The sequence below is a fragment of the Thunnus albacares genome, chromosome 11 (assembly GCF_914725855.1).
Source record: "Thunnus albacares chromosome 11, fThuAlb1.1, whole genome shotgun sequence".
Taxonomy (NCBI): domain Eukaryota; kingdom Metazoa; phylum Chordata; class Actinopteri; order Scombriformes; family Scombridae; genus Thunnus; species Thunnus albacares.
Window position 1 is genome coordinate 10,294,617 of NC_058116.1, and position 27,367 is coordinate 10,321,983.

The following is a 27,367-nucleotide window of genomic DNA, read 5'->3' on the forward strand; positions in this document are numbered from 1 at the left end:
AGTGTCAGAACATGAACAGTATGTAAGGGTTAATTGATCAAATTAGTAGCTGATTAATTTTCTGTTGACTGACTAATCATTTCAGCTCTAACAAGTAAGAAAAGAAAGTTTGTTATCAGGCATTGTTTACCAGTACTATAGGCTACTAATGATATACCACTGATGGCAAATGGCAATAAAAATCTTATATATGTGTCAGCAGTACATTTGAGATTTATGATGCCTTATAAATAAAAATGGAAAACCTGGAGATTTTCTCAGATGAGTCCTCAAATAAAGAAAAATAATTTGCTAAGGCCTGATACATTTTTGAGCAGGATCCGGTGACATAGTTATTTTCACTCTCACACCACTTTCTATTCACTCTCTGGCTACAACTCAGTAATAGTCATGCATAACAAAATATTTCCTTTTTAGGTCTACTCTCTAACACAAAACCTTGCCAAACCTTCATCACAGCTCATTTGAGAAATGACATAAGCGAGACATTAATAAACATTCATACTAAATATGATTTCTTAAACTGGGAAAACATGATCAAAATTTTTCATGGTCTGTCCCCCCTCAGATGGGGGAATACCAGAGAGTAAAAATACCACAAAGAAAAAGTACCTTTAGAAATAAGGAACATGACATCGCTTAACTCTTTCTCCAAATCTATAAAACAGTGGTTACTGGACAATCAAACATGCTTATGAGCTCTTGTATGTTTTCTTTTAATGTTTTTTTTATCAACCTGCCGGGGACTGCAGATGAATATTAGCATGTATGGCTAAATCTAACACATAATGGACCCAAATGCTCATGTTAATAAATGTGCATTGTCACTTCTTACTTAAAATAAACAAACATAAACATAAACATAATTTATTTTAACGTCTCCCCACAATGATGTAGACTGTTGTGCAGAAGTGTGGAGTCATTTGATGCAAGATGAGAAATCACAGAGGATAACGCAGCCTGCTGACTGGCGGCTGTGATGCGTTGCTCCAGTGACGCTGTGCGGCTGCATCAGCGCGTGGTTGCAACGCGACGGTTGGTACAGACGTTTTTTTTTTCCTCCACAGCGGGTCTAACGTACGCTTCACAATGGAGACCAAACCGGTCATCACCTGCCTTAAAACCCTCCTCATCGTATACTCCTTTGTCTTTTGGGTATGTAGCCTTTTGGTATTTTGACTAAAACATCTTAAAAAAATGACTGCAATACATCCTAATCTGCCGCTGTGTGTGTGTCTGTGTATGTGTGTGTGCGCGTGTGTGTATGTGTGTGTGTTTGTTGTTGTGCGTGATGAAGGGGTGGACACTGCCAGCATCATCGACGGAATCCTGCTGTTTTTAAATGTAAAAATGGTCGATAATGTGAAGTGTTTTGATATCAATATGTCCTCTATTAAAGCACTTGCGGTGAGGTTTAACATATTTTGGCTGTAGGGCGTCAGTGGTGTCCGTACATAGCAGACATAGATAGCATCATGGTTGTCAGTTATCATCTCCGCCACCGTTAAACTCCGTCTGTTTGATGAGACTAACGGGCCTCGTCTGTTTGGTAAGGCCCCGTTAAATCCCCGTTTTTACCGAGCTAACGTTACATTTTGGGGCCGTTGCTATAGATTCTTAAAGGGACATTGCAGCCTTTTCTATGTGATCCTATAGACCAGTGGTTCCCATAAAGCAAAGTCTAGCTGGGTGCCCCTCGTCACGTGTCGTTTTGTCTACAAAATGTCAGAAAATTGTGAAAAATATCAGTTAAAGTCCAAGGTTACATATTCAAATGTCTACTTTTGTCTGACTAACAGTCCAAAACCCAAAGATATTCAGTTTATCATTGTATTTGACGAAGAAAAGCAATACATTATCACATTTGAGAAGCTGAAACCAGCTTATTTTTTTTACATTTTTGCTTAAAAAATGACTAAAAAGATTATTCAATTACCAAAATGGTTGCTGATTAAACCTTGGAGCTCTAGAAAGAGACTTATTTTGTTTTATTTGAATAACTTTTAGAGACATGAGTTGGTAAAATACAAAAAATCCACAAGAAATAAATCAGAAATTAGAAGAAAGAAAAAAATCACAATTTTGTGTGTCTAGATTTTTTTTTTTTCTGGATCCTATCCTGTCCTATCATCTCACAACCCCTTGTAGGGGTCCCGGCCCCCTAGGTTGGGAACCACTGCTATAGATGTACTATAATACCAATATCCAAGCAACACCTTTTATTCCTATATAATGATGGGAAATCACAAATGTGTGTGACAACAGAGACCAGAAAAACAGTATGTAATGTCATATAAATAAACACAAAAGTACTGCAGTAAATACCTGCTATAAATACTTTAAATGTGCAGTTATTGTTGAGACTACTGCATTAGTCGTCGACTGTGCATTTTGAGACTGTGGTAGTGTTGTATAATACAACATTATATTGAAAGCAAGGCTGCAACTAACAATTACCAATTACATAAAGTCTAGAAATTGCTTTTTTATTCTGTTTACAATAAGAAAAGCAGCGAGTCCTCACTGGAGAAACTGGAACCAGAGACAGTTGAGGTATTTTTGCTTGATAAATGATGATTTATCAACTGTCAAAATAGTTGCTTACTCATTATCCGTCAATTGACTAATCAATCAATTGTCTCTGCTATAAAATGCTTTAATCTAAAATTAGGGCAGCAACTAATGATTATTTTCATCACCGATTAATTAAGCACCTGTCGATCTACAGGTGTCCTCTATAAAATGTAAGAAAATAATGCTATAGTTTCCCACCGCCCAAGGTGATGTTTTCAGATAAATATTTTGTCCAACCAACAGTCTGAAACCCAGATATTCTGTTTATTATCGTGTGCAACAGAGAAAAGCATCAAATCCTCATATTTGAGAGGCTGGAACCAGCAGATGTTTGTTATTTTTGCTTTAAAAAAGGGATTATACGATTATCCAAACAGTTGCAGATGAATGTTCTGTCAATCGATTATTCGACTAATCTTTGCAGCTCTACTCATTGAGACTGGGCTTTACTACTTCTGTTGTTTAGTTGTTTGTTGAGTCTTCATCTTGAGGCTGTGCTTTGTGGTGGTGCTGTTTATTACAGCGTTGTATTGAAAGTAGGGAATATTTTCAATATTATCAATCTGCAAATTATTTTCTCAATTAATTGATCAATCATTTTGGTCTGTAAAAGGTTAGAAAACAATGAAAAATGCCCATCAAATTCTCCTAAAGCGTCAAGATCTTTAGAGGATGATATTCAAGATATTCTGTTTAATATAATGTAAGATGCGGAAAAGCAGCAAAGTCTCACATTTGAGAAGCTGCAACCAAAAAATAGTTCTGCATTTCTGTGTGACCAAACGCCTTAAACGATGAATCGCTTATCAAAATAGTTTCCAGTGTTTCTAATATTCAATCATCCTCAGAGAAGTCATCCTCACACTGGAATTTGCAAGCTCCCAAAACATTTTGCCGCACACTATCCACCATCTTCTTCTCCTCGATATTTCGTCCACCCCATCTGCATACTGTAGGCTACACGGAGGAGCAAGAATATTAAACACTCCCTCAATATTATGCAATCCAATGCAACACCACATAGTTTACCAAACAGTTGAATCTAACCAATAGTGAGGATTTTTGTCAAGGCCTTTAGCTTCAAAGCCTCGGTCTGACTTGAATTCACACATAGAAACATATTCGCAAGCAGTATTAAACAACATTTAAAGACTAAATTCTGTCCATGTTGTCATTGTAATGAACACTCAGGATTCAAGTGTCTGTTCCGATGTTTGGGTAAATGACTGAGAGATTTGAGAAATGAGGAGTGAAAAAGTACATCTTATTCCTTGTTTCATTTTCAGTATTTGACATGTGACTCTGTTTAGGTTTTGATCACCAGCTGAATTTTCAAATATGATTTAACGCCAGTGCAAGCAGCAGTGCAACCACAATACTGTCTGAGTAGCTGGCAGGCACGGTTATCAATTTAGCGTGGCTCTGACCATAATTGTGACAGTGTTTTGTGGGTTATAGGCTCATCCTTGTCTGTTAGATTTCTGATGGCAGCCAGATATAGCCGGGGTGGATTATCTAATAAGAACATGTGAAAGAGATTTTTCTGTCCATAATGTCTTTAGGACCTGAAGAGTGCTTTTTCTCTCTGCTTTTACCCGCACTCACCCAGAATTTAAGGAAGTGAAATTGCTTACTGAACCTTGAACAAAATCTAAATTAACCCCTTTACTTTGCAGAAGAAAACACAGAGCTGAGTTCAGTCTTTCAGTTCAGATCTGTGTTAATGTGGGCTTAAAAAGAAGAGCTGTGCTGTGCCATGTGTTAGTGTCATGGACATGAACTTTTTATATTTAGTCAGGATTATATCGTCTCTTAGCGCTCTCTTATGTCTGCAGCATCAGGTTTCAGATGTCTGAGGTGCAGAAGAGTCTCATGTCTCGAAACCCCGAGGTTGAAGTGGGGCACAGGGTTCGAAGTAGAGAGAGCTTCTCAGTGTCGGGCCTCGGTTTCACTGTCATCAACTTGTCGAGGCAAATCATGTCTGGAAGTGTGAATAGCTGTATCGCCATACTTTCCTCCCTCCCCCCCCACACACACACGCACGCACACACACATAGAACATAGAGTACATACACAGGATGGTGAAATGCAGAGCAGGTGGTAAGGTCTGTGCTGTGTCCTCGCCAGCATATTTTGTCATCGCACCTTCTGTTTCTTTATTAGGCCGGGGGAGGAGGGGAAAGGGGTGACCTGTTTTAAACTCTGTGCTGTAACCAGGGTGGCCGGCCTGGCATTGAATTTCAAACAAAACGTGCAGGGGGGCTGCTCAGCTCCAGGGAGGAGGAGGAGAAAGGGAGGAGGAGGAGGAGAAGGAGGGGGGGGGGGGCAGAAGCTGCTTGGAATTCAGCAACAGACATGAAGTCTAGATGAGCTGTTCCTGCTCCTTGGACTTGATTTCCCTGCGGGTGTTAAAATGAACACTTTAGCATTGACGTGCTGATCCTGTATTTGTATGCAGCGGCTGCTCTAAGTGGGGGTGGTGGGTTTGGGGGGCTGTTTTATGTTTATAGTCTACGTTATTTGTCACTAATAATGTAGACCATAAACAGTGAGTACATTGTCATCAAGAGAACTGTTCTCTGAAATGACCGTGACAGTCTGCTCTGGCCATTAACATCACTATTAATAGACAGTCGATGTCAATGCTGAAGAATCAAATCATCAGCCTGCAGTCCTTCAGTTTACCTGGTCAGGGGCTGAAAACAACTGATCAATTACTTTACATTGTATTATGTAACATTAATTTGGCAGATACTTTTGTCTAAAGTCGGGTGGGGCAATATGACAATATATATACGATACAGATTTGTTTACCGTCAGAGGGATTTTGTGTATTTTGTATCTGTCCCTTTAATATTTCTGGGTGTTAGGCCAGTTGATCCAAACATGTTTGGCTTTTGACGCCTTAAAAAAAGCTTTGTCTAATGTCTGTTTGAGACCCCTTCAATCAAAGAATCAAATTGTGTTTTATGAATACTTTTGGTAATGCCCCAAACTAATGGTCCAAAGATGTAAAATCCTCCAGTGATTCACATGAAAAAACAAAGATTAGAAAAAAGTAAAAAAAGACAAAAAACAAAACAACAAACAGAATTTAGTGTTGTAGAAATGTGTTTCCCTTGCCTGGGTTCAGACCTTTGAATCAGGCAAATGTTTTCCACTACATTAGTCCGTTGTTGGCAATGTGACAAATGAGTGAGCACAATATGGACAATATGGGATTGTTATGATGATATGATGATCATTGTGATGAAGTACCTCCATTTGTCAGATATTAAATTCGCTGCATTGTCCATAAACACACATTCTTGTCTGTATGTATTATCCATAAATATTCTCTCAAGATTAACTTTACTATATCATATTATCACAATATAAAATTATATAAACTGATATATGATAGAGGATTTTATCCAGACCACCCAACTCTAGTCAAAACTCGCAATAATCGGGGTGTGCATCCTTCCAAAACAACTAAAAGCTTGTTCAGTGTTAATGTTAGAACCATTCGTAGCACAGAGAAATATTTGTAAACTAATAAGAGCCAATAACAACGTCAGTCAGCTCCCACTTTTGGTTGGTTAAAGTCAAAAGTGTAAAGCAATAATGAATATGTGTTCTGACTTTTTCACACCACAGAAAAATGTGTTATTAACCACCCAGCCAAATTTGACTGATTAAAAAAATCGCCAAATATATAAAATTAGGAGAAAAAAAAAATCATGGAAAAACAAGCAGTATTCTGAGCTCTGAAGGGCTGGGGGCGTGTCTGCCGAAGGTGCTGAAACCACGCCCCAACTGAACAGCCTCTGAGGCTCTGAACTTAACACTCATGCTGAACTCCCTTAAAGATATATACAATTTAAAATAGGCCTCGTTTGTAGGTGTAAGACAGGCAACAACCATGATATTTCAAAAATAAACACTAGGAGGCACTGTTTTATTCAGCCCCTATTTTGTAGGTAAATGTGGACTTACCTTAGTAAAAATGTAACTGAGTAGTTAACAAGTGAGCCATCACTAATTATCGGTATGTTAACTTTTCGTTTTTTTTCAATTAAGTTTGATGTCAATGTTACTTGCTTTTTTGAAAAGCGCCAGCGAGGGTCTGGATGTAGCAGCTACAGGTGTACATCTGTAGTGACGCTGAAAGCACAGGAGTAGTGTCCACAATGCGAGACAGCGAGAGTCAGACTGGACAGATTGATTCCTGCAGCAGTGCCGCACGACCAGCCGGACATGGATATATCCTCTCGGTGGACTGCAGCTTAAACACTGACTCTACCTGTCAACAGACACTTCAACTTGGTTTAAAATAACTCCTTAAGCGCTACCGTTGACCGAAAATGGCCCCATTCACCAGTGACAACTAATACTATGACACCATGGATGTATTATAAGAGCTGGATACCGGAATATAAATGGCGCCCATTCATAGGAATTGCTTGGCTGACGCACACCTTTCCTCTAGCTTCCGGGTTTGCTTCTGCTTTGTGCGGCCCACTGAATATGCTCAGTAGTGTTTCCACCGCCGGCTAGACTTAACATTGTGATGACGTCATGGATTTTTTAAAATTGCTTTTCTTGGCTCGAAGAAAGTTTTACAAATATAAAACCTCCATGGATCAAAAGTTTAGAAAGAGTCATAATTGACATTCTTTGCAGTTCAAGGTGTCCTGTCAACAGTTTTACAGACGTCTCTTTTACAGTGGTGGTCTATGAAGAAAATGCTCTTTGGGCTGCAGGGGGATTTTTTGCTGCAATACCGTGAGTGACCACTGGGAAAAATTGGCTGCTAGGCTGAGCTGTGGTGCCCTATCCAGCTCTATAATACATCCATGACACCAGCGTCTATCAGCCCGGCTCTGCCAAGAGCGTAAGCAAACGGGGAAAGAGAGGAGCTCTAACGGTTAAGCTAAGGCTAACGCTTCATCGGCTATCTCTACCCAGCATTTTCGCCAATATACAGTCTCTGGTGAACAACATGGATGAACTGCAACTGCGGATCACCACTCATAAAAGGATTACGGACTGCAACTTGATGACTTTTACAGAAACATGGCGTAACAGCAGCGTCCCCGATAGTACCATTGAACTACCGGGCTGCTACATCCTTAGGGCAGATACAACAGCTAATGACTCCAGTAAGACCAGAGGGGCATGGGGGACGGCGTGCATTTATGTTATCAAAGCTTTGTGCACGGACAATGCCATTATCGAGAGGCACTGCTCTGCTAACCTAGAATATCTCATAGTTAAGTGTAGACCTTTCTATCTGCCCAGAGAGTTTACATCTACTCTTGTCACGCTAGTCACCCCTCTACGTCATGGTGCAGCCATTTTAGGTACACCCTACAAATCCTGAACACAGAAATAGTAAATAAAACAGTTTAACGGTCTAACTCCACAATTCAGTACTACATAGTTCACAGTCTTTTCACATGTTTTCAGCAATTATTTTCTAACACTTATAATGTTTTTCAAAAGAAATCTCTGATTTACACGGACTTTAAAGTCTGTGTAAAGGTTTAAATTAGTAATGGGTATATATTAGCAATGGGTCATGTGACTGTGTTATATCAAAGGGGTCACTCATAGTATTATCACCTCACCCTGCAGTTCTCATCTCTATGGAGCATTTTAGCATCTTTCAGCACCTTGTTTTGGTTTTAGGGCCTCAACTTTATTGTTTTTTTTTTCACTCTCACTGCTCTCATCAGCTTAGGTTCCAGCAGCAGGCAGCTATTTTCAGTGAAAAAGCTCTGATGAGCTCACTGTACGCTAACTGCTTAGCATCAAGCGGTAGACAGACATTGTTAGCAAATAACTGGTGAACATAGTGGAGCATTTAGCAGCTGAGACCAAAAAAACAAACAAAAAAGAGAGAAAATAATGTCCTTACAGTCGTGGGTCGCGAGAAACATGATTCCAAGTGAATGCAAATGTTGCATCAGGTCTGCTAGATCTGTAAACAGGGAATTTATTGCTAAGACAGCTGCCCCCAAGGTGTCAAAACAATCTATTAATACTGCTTTAATGTTAGTGGTAAAGTTACATCTGTGCTTGCACGTCAACTTCGATAAAGCTATGGAGTCTGAAGAGTACACTAGTCTTTGACTATTCATTTTTCACTACACAAAGAACATGGACTATGGAAAGACACAAAAGACACACCAAACTGAAAACTATCTTATAAATTATAGCTCTTTATTCGTTACTATGATTTTTATCAGCCTGTGCTTCGCCACTCTTCATTTCAGTACTCTGCACCCAAATCTGTGAATAAGTGCAAATATCTACAGAAAAATACTTCAAGGTCCTCATCAGTGTTGCACTGAGTGCATTCTCAGTGCCTGGGTGCCTCCATTTTAATGGATAAGCATTTACATGACATGCAAATCAGTTCTACAAATGAGAAATTACATCCCAATACGAAACCAGAATACTGGTAGTTCTCAGTACTCTGACTCTTTGTTATTGCCTCAAATAATTGTGTGATGAATATGTTTGGTTCAGCTCCAACAAATGCTGTGTCACTGAGGATTTCTCATTTCAGTATCTCACTGCCCACAGGTCATCAATAATACCCAGTTCTGCTAGTTTTGCTTACATAAATTAGGCCACAGCTGCATATTAAAGAGATAGACACTAAGAGATAATTACATTAGTGATATTGTGGCAGACAGGTGTAGATTTGAGATGATTGTTTAGACAATTGACAGAAAATTGATAATGCCAAAAATTCAATGGTTTTAGCTTCTAAAATGTAAGTATTTCCTCCCTAAAACGGATACCTATAGCTTATGCTTTATTCAGCAGCTGCTGCTCATACAGCAGTGTTTTCTCTCACTGTAACCCCTCTTATCATCTCACCATCGGCTGAAACTCATTGTCTTTGTGTGTCATAGTGTTTGATATGGAAATTCATGTGTGGATGTTTGCATGAGTCATGATGAAGTTCAGTCATAATACAATAGCCGTACAAAGTACTCTCAAACCAAAAACCAGTCACTGTGGTTGAGGCTAAAATGACTCCTTACAGCTTTGTTTAGGAAATGCAACCGAATTCAGAGCAATACAGCAGTCAGAGGACAGGAAGGCCAGAGGCTGGTGATTTATCACGGTGAAAAACCTTTGCACAATCACTACACGCTGCCAACAGGGCAAAGTGTGGATGTTGTTAACACAGTCATTAACCTGCAGAGACTAGTTCTGAGCTGCAATCAGAGAACAGACAATGCAGCCAAAGATTACGTAAAGAAGTCTCTTTTTTTGCGTTATTGTAAATAACGTCTGTGTCATTGTCATTTTTACATAACATGAGATCAGGCTTGAAAACATTGTTGACTAATATAAGAGGAAACTTTTCTAGGAGCAAAGTTGATGGACTCTAACAGCCTGCTGCTGTTTCAGTCATGGTGGCTCATTTTCTGCCAGAGCTGAGTGTGCTCTTCTCCCCAGTTTTAGAAGTTTCAGGGTGCACAGTGACATTTTGTACCGGCTGCTCCCTCTCTAGCCAGAGAGCCTGACAGCAGGACAGCGACCAGCCACCTCTCGGAAGTAAAGGAGGAGGTTAGGATGAGTTGGCCCTCATCGGAGGCAGATCATCAGCAGCCGTTCCACACCCCGATCCCTTTCAGATACCAGTAAGACATACCCAGCTGAGACACACGCCGTTTCAGCTGCCTAGTACAACACGCTCTTTTATCCGCAGCCTTCATTTGAAATGCTAAGAGAGGCGCAACAGGAGGAAGCGTCTCGCCTCGGATCAAAGAGCTTCTTTGATTTGTCCCCTTTTTCTCTATTTCTTTCTGTGTGTGTGTGTGAGTGCAGGCATATTCATAAAGCAGGTGATCGCTATCCCATACTCCAGATAAATGTGTGTCTTCTGTCTCCCGTCTCCTCCTCCTTACTCTAATTGTGCTCCTTTCTTGTTCCACTTTGATCCTCTTTTTCCTCCTCCCCCTTGCCACCCTGCTAATATACAGCTATTGTAATATCGCAGAAGTGCAGAGATAAAAGCCTGTTCCCTGCTTTCATTCTGTTTCCTGCGCTCTTTCTGTTACATGCATCCCTCAAACCCCCGCCCTCTAGATAACAGGAGCCATCCTGCTGGCAGTGGGAGTATGGGGGAAGTTGATGCTGGGCCCGTACATCTCCCTGATAGCCGACAACTCCACCAACGCCCCGTACGTTCTCATCGGCACCGGTACTGTCATCATCGTTTTTGGCCTGTTCGGATGCTTCGCCACCTGCAGAGGAAGCCCATGGATGCTGAAGCTGGTGAGAGGCCGCAGGAGGAAGGGTGGGGTGCTATATTGCAAGGAAAGAGAGAAGTGTTGTAGATGCTGATTAATTAGCCTCAGGTCACGTGATAAAGGGAATAATGTTTGACCTCTGTTCTGTGGAGAGGGATCAGAAATCCAATACATGCTGCAGGGCACTTTGTTCAGTTAATGGTGGTCAAGTGAGTCTATTTGAGTGTGCGTGTGTGTGTGTGTGGATGCAAGCTTAGGCAAATGATACACATTTAAGAGAGAGGGTTTTCATGCAAACTATGCAAATCTTCCTCTTGCGTTTTCTCTTCCTCTCTCTGTAGTATGCCATGTTTCTGTCGCTGGTTTTCCTCGCTGAGTTAGTGGCTGGGATTTCTGGATTTGTCTTTCGCCACGAGGTAGGTTGTGCAATTCACAGCTAAACCCAAAACAACTTTTTCAATCTGAAAGTGAAATATGAAGCACTCGTTTGCATATGTGTGTGATTTTGAGTGTATGTTTGCATGCTGCAGATAAAGGGAACCTTTCACAGGACATACACTGACGCAGTCCTGAACTACAACGCTGCGGATGAGGCGAGCCGTGCTGTTGATAATTTACAGCACAGGGTAAGTCCCAGTGACATGACATCAACAAGGTACAACAGCTGAATGCAAAATTAATTCTGGGTAATTAAGGGTATTCTATATAATTCTTATTGTCATCAAAGACCAAAACCAATATTGAATTGTTACCTGTGTGGCCAAAGGCTGATATATTTTCCTTCTCTGTGCCACAGGCCTCCATTGTTGTTCAAAAATGATTAAAAACACGTCAGTGAGACACACTGTTGCACTGGATACATGTTCCTTCATTACAGTGAACATCGACACTGTAGTTTATTTTGATTCAATCCCACGTATACCTTCCTCCTCCTGTAAATACTCACTAGCACTCCAAACTCGTATTAAACAGCGGTTGAAAATAGTCTCCAACAAAGGCACTATTTACTCCCTAGTAACATAACATTTGCTAAAAACTACAGTGCCCACCTGTTTCATTTACATATTCATTAGAAATGAATGGTGGTGGGGCTGAGTGGCACAGACAGTGAAGGGTATTCAGAAAGTACTGAGACATGGACTAACGCATAGTTGTTTTTGATATGTTCATGGGATTTATTGATAAAAACAATACAGAATAACACCAACATTAAGCAGCTAGCATGGTCTGTGGGTGCGAACTCCTGCAAATGTGTGCACATTATCATTGCTCTCCAACACTGTAGTGGTCGCTGTGGACTAATCAATAGCAAATACACAGGAAGGCCGCTTTAGGAAAAACACAAGAAAAGCTGAATGTGACGGTTCTTAGTTAAAAGTTTTACAGTGGCTGTATGTCGCCACTGTCACTGTACTTATCCTTTAATCCTCATCTGCTCCTAATACTTTCTCTTTCTCTGTGCATTTCTAGCTGCGTTGTTGTGGAGTGTATAACTACACCAGTTGGTTTGCCAGTGTTTATTACCCATCCAACGGCATTCCTGCCAGCTGCTGCTTCAACTCCTCTGACTGCAACCCAGAAGACCTCCGTAATGCAACTATTGCTCCGAGCAAAGTCTACCACCAGGTCAGTTGTGTTGTCATATTGTATTTCTTGCCAGTCTCCTGCATGAGTACTATATGTAGCCTATGAATGCATGTCTGTAATCAGTGACTGTATTTACATCTGACACGTACCATTTCAAACCATCTCCCTCCTTCATACACTAATTACTTCCTCAGATAATCTCCCAGATATCCATCTTGCCCCTAATTTGCACATATAACTTGTCCCTGAACCCTCTGCAAACTAACCTTCCCCCTGTGTTTCAGGGCTGCTATGAGCTGGTCACTTCATTCATGGAAACCAACATGGCCATCATTGCAGGAGTGACGTTCGGGATTGCCTTCTCACAGGTAATATGTTTTAATATGGAGGCATAACTGAAATAAAGAAAAACAGTTGCTAAGGAGATCAACAAACACAGCTTAGCACAGCATTTTCCACCGTGTGCTTAAAGCTTATATTTGACAGGAAATCTACTGAGTTGCTTTTAGGAAAATTGCATGAAACAGCAATCTCAGTTTAGTTAGTAATGACTTGGCAACTTTACATTTACATTTCCTTTTTTTGGAAATGTAACTTTATTTTTGTCTAGTTAGACACAATTATTAAGGGCTGTTACTGGATCTATTTTCTGTTGTTCTAAGAAAAAACATTTGTTTTGCTATTGCAGAAAAGTAGATTCTTGTAGTGGCATTGTCTTTACAAAAAGAAGGAACATTTTTGCTCCCCCGACATAAAATAAACCCAAGCACCCATCTGTCTTGTCTTTCAGCTGATTGGCATGTTGCTGGCCTGCTGTCTGTCCAGGATCATCACAGCCAATCAGTACGAGATGGTGTAGCTGATGTGACGTGGCAGGTGAGAGACATTTAAAGATGCACACACCAACACAAGAAACTGCACACATTCAGAGTTTATTCAAACACAAAGAACTCTTCTCTATGTATTTATTTTGTCTTTCCAGGGAGATGAAGAGAAGAAGAGACAAAGAGCCTTGACACATGACAACAGTAAATTCCTGAAACACTATCACACATCTCATTTGGAATTTACCTCCCTCCGTCTCTCTGCCTGTGATCTTAATGTAATATCTTAATGTATCTTATTGTAAAGCATCATTCCTTGACTCACTGCTGTTGCATCAAAGCTTTCTATACCACACATCCCACTGCTACTTGATGTAGACGTTGCTCATTAGCACATATCTCGGATCAGTACAGCCTACAACAAGCAGGTAGACCAGAGTTGTCAGCGTTGACAGCGGTTTTGGTCTCAGATAGGTGACTGAGTGCGACTTGGCTTTACTGTTGGTTGCGGCATGCTCCACCGACCACCATCAGAAGGCACATCTTTGTACAGAATGACATTACTAAAGCTTGAAAGTAATACTTTGATAGATTATTTAGTTTTGCATTTGACTTTGCTATTGCTCACCATTGTATATTCCTATAGTTGTGGCATTTTGTGAACTGATTATGTGTACTGAGGATATTTTAAGTTTATATGAGGAAACTGACAGGAGAGAAAATTCTGAATGGTTCAAGAGTATTTTTATTTAAGACAAAGCACATTGTTTTTGTCCTGAATATTGAACTTAACTGTGGCAGATTATGAGCTAAATTCCATTTTAAAATTATTATTCAGTATGAGTTAAAGCTTTAGTTTGGCATAAATACACAAGAACAAACTCAATTTGTTGTCAGTTAGTTTTACAGGGGAACAGAAATATAATCATCCAGCAAACCAAACACCAGAGAGTGCTAGCTAACAGTCAGTTAGCAAACACGTTAGCTTGCTTGCTAACAGGACAATAATTTCACTGTTTATTCAAAAGATTGTAAAAGCATTTTCCATCATGTGGAGCAGTTTATACTTTGATAGAGGAGTAAAAAAAGTGGACAGATAGCTAAAAAGCTACCTTCCTCTGTTTTAAACTCTCCGGCTCTCTTTTCCCTCAAAGTTGAACTTGACTCAAAAAATTCACACACATTGACTTTGCTTACGCAAGTGAATCCATTCATTTCTGGAATTCCATTGAAATGAAGTCTAATGAATTCATTCTGCAAAACATCAGTATGCTTCAAATGAGGTAGTTTGTATGAGGTGTTGTCTGAACACATCTGAGGGCAAATGATGTGTTCATGTGAAAAGAGACAAAAATAGTGAAAAAAAAAAATATGAAAAAAAGAGAGCCTTAGAGAGAAGTTCAAACCTTGCTTACTTTGTCACCCTTGCACATCTGGCCAGTCATTGCGTGACGTAGGTTGTCAGATTGCTGGTTGTGAAAAGCCGCAGAAATAGCCAGGCGCAGCCCCCCAAGCACTTAATTTAAAGCATACACCTTTATAGTTCGATGCAGATGAAGTTTCAATCCAGAACAGGTCAGCAATAACACTTTTTAGCTTGCCAGGGTCCTATCAAGTCATTAGGGTCATAATTTGTTTTATTCTAATGGGAAATAATGCCAGCTGTATGTTCCAGTGAGAGAGGTCAACATTAGAGAAACGCAGGACTCCACCAGTGTTCATCTAGTATTCACAGTATTCTATGTAGTGCATCAACATGCCGCATTCGTCATCATCTGTAGATATGTATTGGAAATGTAATTTATATGATGTAATGTTTCTCATTCTAATATGCTAATAAGTGTAAATGTCGTGTGTCTGACTTTTGATTCTGCACTCTGGTCTGTTAATCTGTATTTGTTTGATAGTTTATAGGAAACACGCACTGAAAAATAATTGTGGCCAATGTTTTGTTGAGAGTAACGTGCAACATATAGCTGTTTCAATTTAGCTGTATATTTATTATAGTTTGGTTGGCATTACGTTTACAGTTTCACCAAGTGATTTTCTATCTCTCTTTCAGTGTGTGTGTGTGTGTGTGTGCGTGCGTGCGTGTGTGTGTATGTGTGTGTGCGTGTGTGTGTGTGTGTGTGTGTGTGAATGTGTGTGATATTTTTCTTTATTTGACTGTCCCCTTAACCTTGAGTGTGTATTTTCCTTGTATGATGAGGTTTGTGTGCGTGTGTGTGTCGGAGAGAGATTTTTGTGGATCCTGTTGTATTCAATTTTGGTCAGTATTTCGTTGTGGCTTTTAAAAACTCATTGCTTTTAAAGCTGTAAATTTATTTAGTGAATGTATGTTTTCCAACACTCTGAAACTTGTTTTTCCTTCCCCAGACTGATATTGTCCTGTAAATACTAAATTGTAATACCATCCAGCTTACACATGGGGTCACCAGACACTCAAAAAGAAATTGCATCATGCCGTCTACTATTGACTAAGTCACCATCAGTGGTCTTATTATCAATAAATATACAGAATAACAATTTTGTTTAGAGTTTACTCATTTTTGCTGGAATAGAGACCGCTCTATGTGTTTTCAATGTAGAGTTGAGCAGGTGTGTTATTATATGTATTTACAAAAGCTGCATGTAAGTGTTGGTTGGACTGTCGATGGTCGCTCCAAATGTTTCCACAAGACTGCTTCTGAAGTTGAAAACCTTGTTAAACAAGGAGTCTCCACCACATTGTATGATATGTATTAACTGGCGTATAATATGAGCATTGTATATATTTTTAATGATTATAAGTTTTATCATCTAGAGAGCCTAAAATGTGATCATTTAGGCTGTTTCCACACCTCAATCAGGACAAATGATATTTCCAGCTTTAGGATTAGTGTTAGGTCAGGTTAGCTGGTCATGTTGAAAGTAGGCTACTGAGTGGATAAAGGTATGTGGGTGCGTGGGTGTTCTTAATCTAGCTGTAGGAATCAAGCGGCACAGAAGGTCAATGACAAGGGCCTTTAAGACCTTCACTTATTCATATGACTGATTTACTCTCTTCTCCCTAAACATTAAATGTCAGCAGCTCAGGTCCTGACAGAAAACTCAGAAAGTGAGAAAGAAATTATAGGCTTATATAAACCTAACCATACATATTTAGGACTAAAAATTAAATCTATCGGCAATTACAATATATTAATTCAGAGACATAGGAAGAAGGGCTTTTTATTCCAATTTTAAAAAATGATTTTTTTAAATATCTTAGTGAATTGTGGGGTCCCTTACATACCCAGACTAATATATTGAAATTATTCTGAAAAGAGCATAATTTGATTCCACAAAAACACCTCAGCACAACCCCTCACACAGTGAGAAACAAATAAATTATCAACCTGAATCAACCACTGGACAACAACTACCAGCGTGAGCAGCCAGAAACTGTGAGTGGACTCAGACAAACCTGGCAACCAGAGAAAACAGACAGTCAGTAAACAAACCACAAAACACAACAAAACAAGAAGTTCTTTACCAAAACTCAAACACCAGGAACTCCACATATTTGCAGAGCAAAACAAAGTTCAATATTTACTTGAGGAAACAAACATGATACTGATATTGTCATGGAAGCAGCAACATGTGCAGGAACATCTGGCTGCAAATTTTCTGTCTTTTCTTTTGTGGGTCTCACCATTATACAATGACTGTATATTCAGCCTTATGGTAGCCTATATATTATTTAATCCATTATTTCTTAGCAACAGTTTTTATTTAAATATAATACAAAACAGAAGGGAGAAAAACCTCATTCAACATTTTCCTGAAACTGACTGACTTTGATGACCATTTATCACGTCACTGATCAGGCTACCATCCTCATCCACATGATGGCGCTTAGGTATCAGCGGAAAACGTACACGGAGCTCTGGAAAGAGAGGAGGAGAGATGGAGCACCACGCTCTTTCTCCGGCCGCCTGTCCCCGCTGCGCTACGGACTGCATTAGTAATAAGGCCGGAAAAGCGGCGGGATGAAGGGAAAGAAAGGCTGTTGCTCGGGGAGACCGCGCTAACCGGGCTCGCTCCAATCTCGTTACGCAAATTACCGGCAGAGCGGCGCGGCAGTGGGTCCGCTAATGGAGCGTGCGTGCCGCTGGCTTCAGCGCCCTGCCTCCTCCTCGCCTCCGCCTCCCGAATACGCTTAATGGGTTATAGGCTAGAGGGAATCATCCACCATCCACCGGGGAAGCGCTATTACTCACCCACCCTCTCTCTCTCTGTCTCTCTCTCTCTCTCTGTCTCTCTCTCTCTCTCTCTCTCTCACACACACACACACACACACACACACACAATGCCAATCATTAAGAGAGGGATACCCAACTGGTGGCAACCAGCCAACATCAATATACATTTTTTAAAATTCAAATTAAAAGCCTTGAGTAAATAGTTACAATATGTCCATGTATTTGTGGAAAAAATTGCCCATCAAGAAAACCATTTCTTTGTGTCTTATGTCATCATAAAAGAAAAAGTTGACATGATGAAATATGCTGGATCCTCAAGCTTGAGTTCATGTCTGGGACACTGTAATAGACCAGAGTCACCTTAATGTTATTTGTAACACCTGCTTTTCTTAATGACATGTCAAAATATCTGGTGTCTCATGTCTTAAACCCTCTTCATGGTGTTGTCCGGCAGGGCAGTAACCAGAATACTGAGGTCATCCATTCAGAAAAATTCTGACCAGGTCCAGTAGGTGAACTCTATTTTTTGAATTACTGTATTAAGATTTGTCATGTTTTATTTATGTGACATGAGATTATATGTAATTCCCAACATGAAGGTCTAAATGTTGTTTCAAAGCATTTTCTACACTGCCAGGAATAAAAGTCTGAAGGGAAAATTGTGTGTCCTTCATTTAGGCTGATATTTTATTTTGCTGACTTTAAAGTAGTCAAATTTAAACATATGTAAAATGAAAATGTTGGAATTTTGGACAATTCAATACCAAATGTAAGTAAGTTTTCACATGTAGAATGTAAACTCCTCTCAGCTTGCTAATGTACAGTATATACGCAAGAACATGACTTCAGTGTCGGCAATGGTGGCGAATATCAAGTCATTTAAGATGAACAACTAATTATTTTGCATGCTTCCTGTTCCTTCAGATTTTTCAATGAAGGAGGAGGAGATCTATGTAGATAGTCATTTTTATGGTATAAAATGCATCTCAAACAAATTATTATTCAAAGCAAGTATTTTTTATATGCCTTTTAACATGTCTGGAGGGGATCTTTAAACTTATCACATTATGGTGTTTGTTTAAAGGGAAAGTCCTACACTGAGTGCTGCTCATCAGAAGAACATTTTGTTAGCAAACCAGCTTCAAATCATTACATTAGATGGTTTGTGTGACTGAGTATAAAGAAATGTGTTTTCAAATGTTAATTCAATCAGATTAAAACACTTATTAAATCTATAACAGGCATTACTTTGCTGCTTTGACGTGATCTTGTTATGAAATTTCACTATCAAAAATGTGTGAAAAGGAAGCACGCAGGGTCTCTCTTCCTCTTTCAAACACACAGAGCCTTTCTCTTCTAATCCACTGTGATATCTCATTTATTACCTTATAAAGTAATATATATTAGCACGCCCTTCCCACTCAACTCGTCTCTGTGTGATGTGAGCTGTTATTGCTGTTGTTCTTGCTGCTGTTGTTGTTCTAATTGCTGTTGCTGCTTCGCCTCCAGCTTCCCTGCTGAACTCAGACACCCCTGCCTCACACTTTTCAGTAACATGCAGTTGCGATGACAAGTACTAGAGTTCCCACTCAAGCTGCCTGTTCCTATAGTGCAGCGCCCCCACTCCTCCCCACCACCTGTCCCACTTCCTCCCTTCTCTCCCTCTCGCTCTCTCTTTGAAGACAGTGGGATGATGATGACACCCGCCGTAATCGCTGGATGCTCAGCTTTCTGAAATGACACACAATCGAGAAAACCCTTCCGAACTGATCCAGGTTTCATTGTTGCATTCAGGCACGGGGCGTCCTCTTGACAAGAGGAAAGGCATTTTGCGGAAGAATAGAGAAAGTCGGTGAGGTGGGGCTTTGATTGACAGCCCTGCTGAGAGAGCAAAGCTGGAGCATGTTCCTATCTGATCTCTGTTCAGCAGTAGTGCACCCTTTGCTCTGCTGACCTGCTTTTTTTCCCCTAACTGGATCTGGGATCAGCTAATCTTTGGAGGGGGATAAGATTAGTCCATTTGTGTTATTTGTGAAGCTGCTTCCAAGGCAGATGTGCCATTGATATTGGTATGGGAAAAAAACTCAATTAATTTATTCCTTTACTATACTTATATAGTAAAGGAATACTGCTACATTGTAGAGTAACATTGTATACTTTTTACTACATTTATTTGAAAGCAGTAATAGTTGTTTTGCAGAATAAGATTTTATATACAAAATCTGTGAACATATTGTGAAATATGACTAGCTAACAGTATATAAAGCAGTTCAAATCAGCTCCAACTTGAGTATCTGCAACAGTAAAGTGCTTCTTACATGTTAACTCATCAGTAATAATAAACCATTGATATCTATAATAATATAACACTGATTTACAAATACATTTAGCTGACAGTAAGACTTACAATGGAATATTTTTACATTGAGGTATTCATACTCTTACATAAGCAAAGGCTCTAAGTACTTCTCCCACCACTGAAACTAAGTACATTTAAGATTAGATGCTACTTTACACCTCTACTCTACTGCATTTCAGAGGGAACTCTGGTACTTCTTATGCCAGTACATTTATCTGACAGCTATAGTTACTTTGCCAGTTTTTATTTGTAAATGGGGTATTTTTACATTGTCGTATTGCTACTTTTACTGAGGTAAATGAATACTTCTTGCATCACTGGCTTTAGGGAGTTACGAAATAAGAAGATATGAGTGACAAATACCAAGACGAGCCGGAAGTAGGCTGGGCCACACTGAGAGAGAAACTCTCCAGCAGGTTTTACCATTCATGTTCACATTCCCACCATTCTTGCTGAGCAACAATTTTGGAACACCGATTCATTTACTAGTATCTAGAACAAATGGCGTCTCTTCCTGGGCACATGGTATCAATCAGGCCACCTTTCTATACCAGCCTACTCTTCCGCGCCCTCCTTTATATAATTCCTTTGAGCCTATCCCTTCGTAATACAATCTGTTTTAAACTTCTTTTCAGCAGATGTGTTTTGATTTAACACTAGACAGGCAGAGTTATTTTTTGTTGATGGCCACACAGTGAAAAACATGTTTCTATACTTTCAGTCTGACCAGAAGTGTTTACTGAAGCTCAGATTTCAATACGATCGCCTGTGCACGTACTGTACTGTATTATTAACGGTGGGCTATTTCTGATGCAGAGCCAATGTGGGAGTCCCCCCCTTGTTTACCAGCAGCTATAGTTAGAAGAGTGAAGGGGACTCAGCTGTCCAGTATCTCTACTGGAAACTGGCTGGTGCAACAGTTTAGTTTAAAATGTAATCTGAAAAGCTTGTCACTACAGTAACTGGCTTAGACTAAAGTTACCCTGAGGGGAAATAACTAGGCCAGTAATATTTCTTTAGGGGAGTTAGTGTTAGTGTTTATGTGAGCTTGAACTTTTATGACGTTTTCATTTCCCATTCCCAACAGTCCTATAATTTGGCAGTTGCAACAAGGAAAAGTATAGAGGTTAGGTTGGGAATGCCCATTGATGTGGTACCAATTACTTCACTATCTCACTACTAATTCAACTCACCTTGATGTTTTCCATAGCAACACTAAATATGTACTGAGCAGAGAGCAGTTACTCAAAATGATAGAGACAACAAGACAAAACACATTTTTAGGGGTGACCAGAAAGTACATTTACACAAGTACTGTACTTAAGTGCAGTTTTGAGGTACTTAAAATTTACTTGAGTATTTCAATTTTATGCTACTTTATATAATAAATATAATAACATAAAAGCCCAGAAAATGAATACATTTGTGTAACTGAACTTCCTCTTTCCTACCTGCTTCATTATCTTATGATAACTTATGATAAAAGTTATGATAACTTCACTTTAAGTAGGTTATATTTTGCTGATAATATTGAATGCTGGATTCTTACTTGTAATGGAGTATTTTAAATAAATGTATTTTGCTCTTACTTAAGTAAATGATTTAAATACTTCTTTCACCACAGTTGTTGACACTCTGAAGGTCGTTCTATGAATTAAATGATAATTATTGGAAAGCTCCAGAGCTCAACACGTGTTGCGTCTGTTTTCTATATGTGAGCAGTCAACAGTGGCGCTTGTCATTGGTCCAACATCGACTTGTCCCGCCTCTGAGGAAATGTATATGGCCATCTGATTGGTTCTACTGGAAGCCGAGCAGTGGGCTGATGGCTTGGTTAATGAATATTCATGCTCGGTCCGCCCGGTGAGACCTCACCCCGCATGTCTGCTGCGTGGCTCATCGGAACAGAATGTGGGATACAGTGATGTAATGTGAGCCACTCTTTCACTAGAACAGAAATCGTGGATTCACAGGACAGCACATTGTACGGTAAGTTAAGTTTGGGATGAGACTTTAGTGTTGAGCAGTGAAGGCATACTGACAGCTGTTGTGCGTAATTACGCGCGGTAAACAGTTTAGCGTATTCAGCTGTAAATGTAGCAAGTAATAGCTGAGCGTTGAGATTTGTTGTTTCAGTAAATCCGCAGGATCATCTGCATTTTCTGAAGAGGGATGTACTCAACTGTCAATGTGTAGCCACCCCTCCTTAAGTCAATGTGCCAAACCTTTCTGCTCTGCTGTGTGCTATTCCAGGTCATCTGGATCCGGTTACAACTGCAGTGGGAGAACTTGACAAACAGGTTGTGGAAACGCCTTTCAGCACGAAACCACCTGCATACATAAAAGGCACACCCGTCTTCCTTCAAAGCAGGAAGAACGAGAAGGGCACAAACACTCAGCAAGGGGGAAAAACACAAGAACCGTGCCCAACTACCAGCACAGCTCGCCTGATTTACGAGACAGCCAATCCCCGCCGCAGCATCACAGACAAACAGCCGCTTCTCTTAAGCCGATCAGCCCAGAATTAAAGCAGGGCACTCACAGAGGAGAAAAACTGTCCGGTGCATTTTAGAGGAAAAAAAAACTCGGACCTTCGCTTTCACTACTGTTTCTGGACGGAAAAGAGACGCCAAAAATGATGATGCAGCAGTCAGAAACACCCAAACAGAAGAACTCCCTCTTCAACGCCATGAACCGATTCATCGGCGCGGTCAACAACATGGACCAGACCATCATGGTGCCCAGTTTGCTGCGGGACGTCCCGCTGGATGAGGACAGAGAGATGAGCTCCCTGAAATCAGACGAGGACGAGGGGGACATGTACAGCTACTACAAGCTGCTCAAGTCCATCCGCACGGACATCGAGTGGGGGGTCAGGTGCGCAGCAGCCGACGAGAGGCGCAAGGAAAGCATAAAGATCACCCGGGTGAACTCGTCCGCATCCATCTCCTCCTCCGCATCATCATCATCCGAGGAGGAAGACGAGGAGGACGAGGATTTGGAGAAGCAGTTCCAGTTTCACCTGACCGGGCTTCAAGGGGTGCTGGGCAAGCTCACACTGCAGGCCAACTCTCTTACCAAGCGCTACAAGCAGGAGATTGGTATCGGAGGATGGGGCCAGTAAGCCTGGAGAACACAGAAACTGGAAGCAAATCATTTGGCTGGCTGAACTGAACTTTGAGTATCCTCTATTGCTGCTGCTGCTGTTACTACTGATGAAATTTACTGACGAACATATGGATGGTAGAGAAAGGGGCAGCTTTATTTCTGTCTATAGGCCTACATGGTGTCGGTCTACTCTGTGGTATTAACTGTATATCTGTTGATCCTGAAGAAAGCATTCGTGTATTTAACACCAAACTTCTATGTTTTGCACTCCAAAGTGTTGTACACATCATGCATTCAGTGACACACAGGTGAAACATATTTAAGCATTTATTTAATGTATAATTTATTACCTCACACTGTTTGTTTGAGAGCCTAATGTTATTTCAAAAGTTGGAGAAGAAGTGGACTGTATGAACTACACGATCCGTCGTTTGAACCGTCCCTCTAATGGGGAATACTGACAAAAGATTTCGCTTTCTCTATGTGAAGCTGATGATGTCAGTGTGTTCATAAGGATCTGTCTGTGTATGACCACGCTACTCCCAGTCTGTTGTGTCTGTGTCTTTAAATTGTGCTTAAAGGAAGGAGGCAGATGCTTACTCATAGCTGCCAGTGATCTCCTAATGTCCTACATGGTCAATGAACTGGAATCAACTGATAATTCTTCTGCATAAAGAATAATGAGAGGTTTTCCACGAGATGCATTGTTGTCATTGTCATTTATTTGCTATTGTAAAAGGCATTATTGGAGATGTCCATCTGTCAAAACAAGCAAATGCTTTTGTACGCAGCTTCTGCACCATTTTTGTACTGATATTTGTTTTTAAAATAAACTTTTATATGAACTTACTCCATTTGTTGTGTGTATTTGTGCTCATAAATGCAGAAAATTTAAGATTTTAACATTGTCTCATAGACCAAAACAGTATAAAACTGAATTAAGACAAAACTGAAGATCAAAATATGTGTTTAAGTAATAGATTTCTTGGAATACCTGATATACAAGGGATCTGTCACCTCTGACCAAAAACAGATACTTGTAGACAATTTTTACATTCAAATATGAATTAAGTAGGAATGCTGGTCAAAAAACATGTTTTATGCATCTTAACATCTTCTGAGTATCTTTTTTTGTTCATGTTCAAGTTTTAACATTTTAACTATAAAAATACAGTTAAAAATAAGTATTGTGACTTCAGGATCAGGGAAGTCTGGTAATCAGTCTTTCATTTTACTTAAAATTGCTGGAAAAATCTGAGATGAGGGCAGCAATTCAGAGGTTTGGAGGGTTGTACAGTATACATGGATAAGATGTCAGACAAAAACTAAAAGCATCAAGACAAAAACATGTTTTTTGACATCTATTTAGGGGTGTGTCTTTAGCTTTAGCTCTGAAAACAGGTGTTTTCATTATTTTTTGTAATGGGAAAGCCAGTATGTCAGAGACAGCATGTAAACACTGTTAGGAGTCAGTCAGAACTGTTGCTCTCCTCTTGATTTGGATTTATTTTATTTAAAGTGGTGTTTACTGCAACCATTGAGACAAATTGCTCCAGAATTTTTTTGGTAATTTATCTTTGGACTTACTCCTTGTTTGGTAATACATCTCATGATAAAAAGAAAAAAAAGATGGTTTATGGCTTTAGAACCACCATCATTAATCATAAGTTGCCCTCAGCCATCAGCAATGTTAAATGTGTTAAAAGGAAGAGGTGGAATTAAAATTACCAGCAGGTTGGGGAATGTTGCTCGTCACTAAAGTGACAACACCTTGAACAACTTCAACTCTGAAAGCAAAGAGCCTGAGGAAAAGAGATACTTTGTTCAATAATATGACATAATGTACTGTTTAGTTTCAATCAGTGAATATATCATATATGCTGACGTCTGGGGATATACATATTAATTATAGGTATGCACTAGAATCAGTTCACTTTGCTTTTTGTTATTACTGTCATTTTAACATTTAAACATATTTTGAAAAGAGACAAAAGGGAGACTACTTCTGTTTTTACGCACACACGCATGCATGTGTTATTTTATGTAATATCTTGCCAAGTGGGAAAAAAAGACCAGATATCCCTCATTGTTGTTTGAATAACTGACAGTGACAGCTTCAAAGGCCAAAAAGGGAGATGGGTGCAGCTGGAGTTTCAGTGTCGCTCTCTCTCTCTCTCTGTCTCTTTCTCTCTCATACACACACACACACACACACACACACACACACACACACACACACATATACACATGCATGCATAAATGTTTAAAAACATAACATTTAGAAAGTCAATGAAAAAGATGAGCCATAGTGGACACATAACACTATATTACATTAGGCCACATCTTTATATAATAGTTGGCCTGTACTCTAAAATACCAATACTAGAACTGTATTATATTTTGTTGAATTTCTTTCAGTTCTACAAGTCAAAAATCTAAAATCCATTCTGTGAACAATTTGAGCATTTTTCAGTCAGTATTTTAAATGACCAATAACTTTTAAAAACTTCAATAATTTGATTTATTTCAGTATTTTCCGGTGTCTGTTTTGAAGCTTTTTGAAGCTTTGAAGCTTAGTTTAATAAAGTCTGCTGCAGAAGAAGTAGACTAACAAAGGAAGCAATACTCCTCAAATGTCTTTAATGCACCTTGACACTTTTTTTCCTTTTCTCTGATTCAGAGTGTTTACAGGAAATGCTGCCACTACTGTCCATAATTAGGACAAAGGTAACATGCCTTTCTGCATTTGAGTGTAGATAAAAACATCCGCTGAGATAACCTTATCATCAACCTTAAGGTACATGTCAGAGGCTATTACTAAACGTCAATGCTTTTACTATACTACATGTGTAGTGTCGACTACATATGTAGCTCTAAGCACTGTGGCAAAGGTTGATGTAGAACCTCCATACAGATTTTGATAACAAGGTATTTATTAAGTTGTAAAACCTGGGATTTTGCAGCTTTTGAACAGTGTATCACAGGAGAGTCAATTGATATCAGTGGTGGAAGTTTTCAGATCATTTACTTCAGAACAAGTAGCAACAGTATAAAGTATAAATATACTCCATAAAAAGTAAGAGTCCTGCACGCAAAATTTTACTAAAGGAAAAGTAGGTGAGTTTTATGAGAATACTGTAAGAGTACGACATGCAACAGAATGGCCTCTGAGTTATGTATGATATAAATATTTGAATTTTTTCGTATGCGTGATGCATGTAAAAAGAATCTCAGTGTGAGAAGAATTTTAATGTTATAGCTGGTGGAAGTGAAGCTGATTTAACTAGTTTATGTACTGTTGGCCAGTTCAGTCTGTAACAATGCATAACATTTAGTTCATCATTTGTTTTTTATGTGAACCTTAATCTGTGAAGTAGCAAGTAGCTATAGTTGTCAGAAAATGAAGTGGAGTAGAATGAAGCAGCAGAACAAGTAAACAGTACAAGTATCACAAAACTGCCAAAGTACTGAGCTCTTAAGCCAAGTACTTTAAGTAAATGTATTTAGTTATATTCCACCACTGACTGATAGATGGAACATATATATCCCTGTACTAACTAGTATACTAGTCCATTAACTAGTATACTAGTCCACATAAATTACGAAGGAGCGGTTATTTTACTACACAATACACAAGCGATAGTGGTGCTTTTTGTCCCTTGCGGCGCACAGTAGAAACAGGAAGTACAAGGAAAGCTAACTTACAACAAAACAAAAACAAATCGAAGCCAAATTGTTTCAAAATCATCGTGACTCAAAATGGACAGTGAAAACCCAAAGTCAGCCAGTAACGATACACGCTGCGTATTTTTTAATACACATTCAGAAGACTATCGATGCGTAAGTAGCCAACGTCACTGTAAATTCAGTTTTAGCTAATTAGCTAGTTAGCTACATAACGCTTACACTATTAGCTTACTTACTTGGTGGCTTTTTTCTGACATCGATAATAATTTAACTCCCTCGAACTGATTATGTCTCGATTGATCGGGTGATTAGTTGGTGAATGGAGTCGGCCTGCACGGTTCTTGGCGCTATATGAGGGTACAGCTGAGCTGTTAATCGCCTAATAAGCTAGCTGCTTTGATTGGCCTGTTGAATATGAGTTCAACAGGCCAATTAACTAGATGCTAACAAAATTAGCTTCAAGGAAAACTAACTGCTGTGAGCACTACTAGCTTATTGTCTGAGGTCACTATTGTTTATTCACACTTAATATAACAAGTTCAGTAATGTTAACCAGCATTATGTTAGGTTTGAGCCTCACCCAGTCCTGCATGTGGAAACAGCCTGTTTATTTTGGCCAGTATGAATAAAGATAAGCAAAGATGTAGAGTTCCTTATCTCGACATGATAAGTAAACCAGTTTGGCCAATTCATGTGTAAACTGGAATGTGAAACATACTATGAAGACATGAAAACAGTGGAGAAAAC

General features: G+C 39.5%; 3 protein-coding genes across 3 annotated transcripts in view; all 3 read left to right on the forward strand.

Moving 5' to 3' along the window:
* The first annotated feature begins 997 nt into the window (after positions 1-997).
* On the forward strand, positions 998-15,769 carry tspan7b (tetraspanin 7b). Its single transcript, XM_044366317.1, has 8 exons — positions 998-1,155; positions 10,669-10,857; positions 11,174-11,248; positions 11,363-11,458; positions 12,303-12,458; positions 12,704-12,787; positions 13,210-13,295; positions 13,402-15,769. The coding sequence occupies exons 1-7, from the start codon at positions 1,090-1,092 to the stop codon at positions 13,276-13,278; spliced, it is 735 nt and encodes a 244-aa protein (XP_044222252.1). The 5' UTR covers positions 998-1,089; the 3' UTR covers positions 13,279-13,295; positions 13,402-15,769.
* A 5,920-nt stretch (positions 15,770-21,689) lies between these two features.
* Positions 21,690-23,782, forward strand: mid1ip1a (MID1 interacting protein 1a). The gene is made up of 2 exons (XM_044366320.1): positions 21,690-21,814; positions 22,079-23,782. Exon 2 carries the CDS (start codon positions 22,461-22,463, stop codon positions 22,947-22,949), a length of 489 nt encoding a protein of 162 aa, XP_044222255.1. The 5' UTR covers positions 21,690-21,814; positions 22,079-22,460; the 3' UTR covers positions 22,950-23,782.
* A 2,798-nt stretch (positions 23,783-26,580) lies between these two features.
* The window catches only part of si:dkey-100n23.5 (cyclic AMP receptor-like protein A), a 52,179-nt gene continuing 51,392 nt past the window's right edge, over positions 26,581-27,367 (forward strand). The window contains exon 1 of the mRNA XM_044366416.1: positions 26,581-26,773. Within this exon, the coding sequence (XP_044222351.1) occupies positions 26,693-26,773 (81 nt within the window). The 5' untranslated portion in view covers positions 26,581-26,692. The remainder of the gene's footprint in view (positions 26,774-27,367) is intronic.